Source organism: Arachis hypogaea, chromosome 4 (assembly GCF_003086295.3).
Source record: "Arachis hypogaea cultivar Tifrunner chromosome 4, arahy.Tifrunner.gnm2.J5K5, whole genome shotgun sequence".
Classification (NCBI taxonomy): domain Eukaryota; kingdom Viridiplantae; phylum Streptophyta; class Magnoliopsida; order Fabales; family Fabaceae; genus Arachis; species Arachis hypogaea.
In genome coordinates, this window is record NC_092039.1 from 106,813,615 (window position 1) to 106,818,706 (window position 5,092).

A 5,092-nucleotide genomic window follows, 5' to 3' on the forward strand; every position below is an offset into this window, starting at 1 on the left:
CTTCCTTTACCTTGTTTGGGCCTTTCCAGTTGGCTGCCAGCTTCCCTTCTCCTGGGGTCGGGAGGCCAATGTCGTTGCGTTGTAAGACCAGGTCGTTGGGTTCAAAACTTTTTTTAAGAACTTTGGCGTTGTACCACAGAGCTATCCTCTACTTTAACGCCGTCTTTGACAAGTGGGCCATCTCCATGGTCTCATCAACCAAGTCGTTCTCCACTGCTTCCTCGACTCCATCAAGGAGCAGTCTCGGACTTGGTTCTCCTACTTCCACAAGGATCACCGCATCTACCCCATAAGTAAGTCGGAAAGGAGTCTCCTGGTGGAAGATTGTGATGTTGTCGTGTAGGACCATAAAACTGATGCGAGTTCGTCTGCCCATACTCCTTTCTTCTGGTCAAGTCGTTTCTTCAGGCCTTGGAGGATGACTTTGTTTGCTGCCTCCACCTGGTCATTGGTCTGCGGGTGCTCCACTAATGAGAACTTTTGCTTTATCCCTAGGCCGGTAAGAAACTCACCAAACTTCTTGTCTATAAACTATATCCCATTGTCCGATATTACGACCTTCGGGATACCGAACCGGGAGATCACTTGAAGCCACATGAATTTTCGGCAATTTACTGACGATATGCTGGCCAGGGCTTCTGCCTCGACCCACTTGATGTAGAAGTCTATGGCCACGATAAGGTATTTAACCTGTCTGGGTCCCACCGAGAAGGGCTCGAAGAAGTCAACTCCCCACTGATTGAAAGGTCGGGAGGCTAGAAGGAAACTCAGTTCTGTTGCCGGGGTCCTATAGAAGTTGGCGTTTTCCTAGCACTTTTTGCATTTCTTCATGAATTCATGGGAATCTGCCATCATCGAGGGCGAATAGTAACCGGCCCTAACAAGCTTCCGTGCCAAAGCTTTTCCCCCGATGTGGTGGCCGCAGCACCCCTCATGGACTTCTCTTAAGACATAGTCCGTTTGGTCCGGGCGTAGACATTTGAACAGGGGTTGGTTCAGTCCTCTCTTGAATAGTTGGTCCTGTACTATTACGTACTTGGCTGCCTCCCTCCTTAACGCCTTCGCCGTCTTGTGATCATCAGGGAGCTTGCCATTTTCCGAAAAGTCGGTAATTACGTCGATCCATGAGGGAACGATGTCTGCTCGGGTCACACATAGGGCGACTGTCGGCTCTTTTACCAATCCTTGGATCAAAGACCGGTTTCCCGTTCTTGACTTCGTGCTAGCCAGTTTCAATAGGAGGTCGGCTTGGGTATTCTTTTCTCTTAGGACATGCTGTACCATGACTTCATCAAATTCTTCATTCAAATTTTTTACCCTTTCCAGATATTTTTGCAGCAGGGAGTCCATGGCTTGATATGTCTCATTGATTTGGGATGTGACAACTTGGGAATCGCTGTTCACCTCCACTCTGGTCGCCTCGACGTCTTTTACTAAGAGCAGGCCACCAATGAGGGCTTCATACTCTGCTTGATTGTTAGGGACCGGGAACTCGAACTTGACTGTTCATATACCACTCTAGTTAGGCTCTCTAGGATGATCCCTACTCCCCTGAACATTTGGTTGGAAGCTCTGTCCACATGGAGTTTCCACCGTGTGTTCGGGACTTCGTGAGGGTCTCCCGTCACTTCCACCAGGAAATCAACCATTGACAAACCCCAATTTGACGGTTTATCTTGTATTAATTTTAGGGGATTTTATAACCTTTTACCCACATTTATCCATTGAGATAGCATGGTTTTGTGATTGTCTCCTTATTTGTGCTTAGATATGAAAACATGCTTTCTAGACCTTAAATTAGCTAAATTCAATTCACCTTTGATTCCACTAGATGCCTTGATATGTTTGTTAGTGATTTCAGATTGAAAAGGGCTAGGAATGGAGCAAAGGAGTGAAGAGGAAAGTATGCAAAGTGGAGAAATCATGAAAAGTCAAAGAAGTTGAACTCGCCCATGGACGCGCGCGCGCACCTGGCACTTGCGCGCACCTGCGAATTACCCCATGGACGCGTACGCGTGATGTGCGCGTACGCGTCGGTGCCGTTTTATGATTTTTTAATGAAAACGTGGCCAACGAATTCTGAAGGGTAGTGGGGCCCAATCTCAACCAACTTTGGCGCCTAAACTGCTATTTAAAGCCAAGGATTGAAGAGCAAAGGGGATTCCAATCATTCACACACATTAGGATTAGTTTAGCTTTTAGTTAGTTTCTAGAGAGAGAAGCTCTCACTTCTCTCTAGAATTAGAATTAGGATTAGGTTTAGGTTAATCTCTCTTCTTAGATCTAGATTTAATTGATGCTTTGATTCAATTTTCCTTTATCAATTCTCAATCTTCTCATCTCTCTCTTTCTAGTTTTGTGCTTTGATAATTGTAATTCTTCATCTTGTTTTGGATAGATTGTTGTTCTTTAGTTTCATTTCAATAATGCAATTTGAGGTAATTCATGATAATTGTGATTTCCCTTGATTGTTATTTTGTTAATTCTTTGCAATAATTGTAGTTAGATTCTATTCTTGTTGTCAATTTACTATGCTTTCCTTTCATGCCTTCCAAGTGTTTGATGAAATGCTTGGTAGGATTTTAGTGTAGCTTTTGTTCCTCTTGGCTTTGGTTGAGTAATTAGTGACTCTTGAGTTATCTAATCCTTTTGTTGATTGATAATTAGAAGTTGCTAATTGATTTGAATACCTCTAAAGCTAGTCTATTAGGACTTGAGGAATCAAATTGATTCATCCACTTGACTTTCCTCCAAATGGTTAGAGGTTAACTAAGTGGGAGCAATGAATAATTCTCATCACAATTGAGTAAGATAACTAGGATAGGACTTCTAGTTCTCATATCTTGCCAAGAGCTTTTTATAGTTGTTAGTTTACTTTCATTGCCATTTACTTTCATGCCTCTTATCAAAAACCCCAAAATAACTCACAACCAATAACAAGACACTTCATTACAATTCCTAGGGAGGACGACCCGAGGTCCAATACTTCGGTTTATAAATTTTAGGGGTTTGTACTAGTGACAAACAACTTTTTGTACGAAAGGATTATTGTTTGGTTTAGAAACTATACTTTTTGTACTAGTGACAAACAACTTTTTGTACTAGTGACGATTGGATTTTTGATGGTTTAGAATTCACAAATGAATTCTCGTTGCAAGTATAGTTTCTAAACCAATCACTAATCCTTTCATACAAAAGATTGTTTGTCACAAGTAACAAACCCCTAAAATTAATAACCAAAGTATTCAAACCTCGGGTCGTTCTCCCTAGGAATTACAATAGAGTGTCTTGTTATTGGTTGTGAGTTATTTTGGGGTTTTGATATGAAGCATGAAAGATAAATGGCAAGAAAGTAAACTAAGGCCTAAAAATGTCTTGGCAAGGGTTGGTGGTCAAGGATCTCTATCCTAATCACTAACCACAATATGAGAATTGGCAAGGATTAATCTCATTAAATCATCCTCTAACTAGTAGTAAAGGAAAGTCAAATGAGCTATATCAATCCTAGTCCATAAGTTCTAACTCTCCACTAATTCAATTAGTGAGAACTAGAGTCAATGGCTCCCAATCATCAATCTCTTGGACATTAGTAACTCAAGAGGTCCTAAGTTACCTTTCCAAGCCAAGGGTATAAAATCCTACTCTAAAATCCAACCAAGCATTTCATCAAACACTTGGAAGGCATAAAAGGAAAGCATAGTAAATTGACAACAAGAATAGAATCTAACTACAATTATTGCAAAGAATTAACAAAACAACAATCAAGGGAAATCACAATTATCATGAATTACCTCAAATTGCATTATTGAAATGAAACTAAAGAACAACAATCTATCCAAAACAAGATGAAGAATTACAATTATCAAAGCACAAAACTAGAAAGAGAGAGATGAGAAGATTGAGAATTGATAAAGGAAAATTGAATCAAAGCATCAATTAAATCTAGATCTAAGAAGAGAGATTAACCTAAACCTAATCCTAATTCTAATTCTAGAGAGAAGTGAGAGCTTCTCTCTCTAGAAACTAACTAAAAGCTAAACTAATCCTAATGTGTGTGAATGATTGGAATCCCCTTTGCTCTTCAATCCTTGGCTTTAAATAGCAGTTTAGGCGCCAAAGTTGGTTGAGATTGGGCCCCACTACCCTTCAGAATTCGTTGGCCACGTTTTCATTAAAAAATCATAAAACGGCACCGACGCGTACGCGCACATCACGCGTACGCGTCCATGGGGTAATTCGCAGGTGCGCGCAAGCGCCAGGTGCGCGCGCGCGTCCATGGGCGAGTTCAACTTCTTTGACTTTTCATGATTTCTCCACTTTGCATACTTTCCTCTTCACTCCTTTGCTCCATTCCTAGCCCTTTTCAATCTGAAATCACTAACAAACATATCAAGACATCTAGTGGAATCAAAGGTGAATTGAATTTAGCTAATTTAAGGTCTAGAAAGCATGTTTTCATATCTAAGCACAAATAAGGAGACAATCACAAAACCATGCTATCTCAATGGATAAATGTGGGTAAAAGGTTATAAAATCCCCTAAAATTAATACAAGATAAACCGTCAAATTGGGGTTTGTCAACCTCCCCACACTTAAACCAAGCATGTCCTCATGCTTAAACCAAGAATGAAGTAAAGGGTATGGCATTTATTCAACGGAACTAACTAAATGCAATCTACCTATATGCAACTATCTACATGAATGCAATTGCTTGGTCAAAATAAATCAATTCCCAAGAAGCATATATGCACTAGGGCTAAGGACTAGCAAGTCTAATCCACAATTGAATTGAGTTATTAAATATTTTTACAAACTTGCATGAAAGGAGATGATCATGGGTGGAGACATGTAATTGAGCATCGAACCCTCACCGGATGTGTTTGCACTCTATTCGCTCAAGTGTTTAGGGGTTGATTCACTCAATTCTCTCCTAATCATGCTTTCCAAGATTTGTTCTTCTTCTAATAATCAACATATATTTCATGCATGCATACAAGTATCATGAGGTCTTTTCTTTAGGTTGTAATGGGGCTAGGGTCAAGGTAGGATGCATATTTGGTTAAGTGAGCTTGGAATTTGAATCTTTGATAAG

General features: G+C 40.4%; 1 protein-coding gene across 1 annotated transcript; it reads right to left on the bottom strand.

Annotated features, from left to right (window-relative positions):
* Window positions 1-807: 807 nt before the first annotated feature.
* Window positions 808-1,284, bottom strand: LOC112795130 (uncharacterized). Its single transcript, XM_025837082.1, has one exon. The coding sequence runs from the start codon at window positions 1,282-1,284 to the stop codon at window positions 808-810; it is 477 nt and encodes a 158-aa protein (XP_025692867.1).
* Between the last annotated feature and the right edge of the window lie 3,808 nt (window positions 1,285-5,092).

Coding starts and splice junctions, on each gene's coding strand:
- LOC112795130 (XM_025837082.1), bottom strand. CDS start 1,284: ATGGTACAGCATGTCCTAAGAGAAAAGAATACCCAAGCCGACCTCCTA.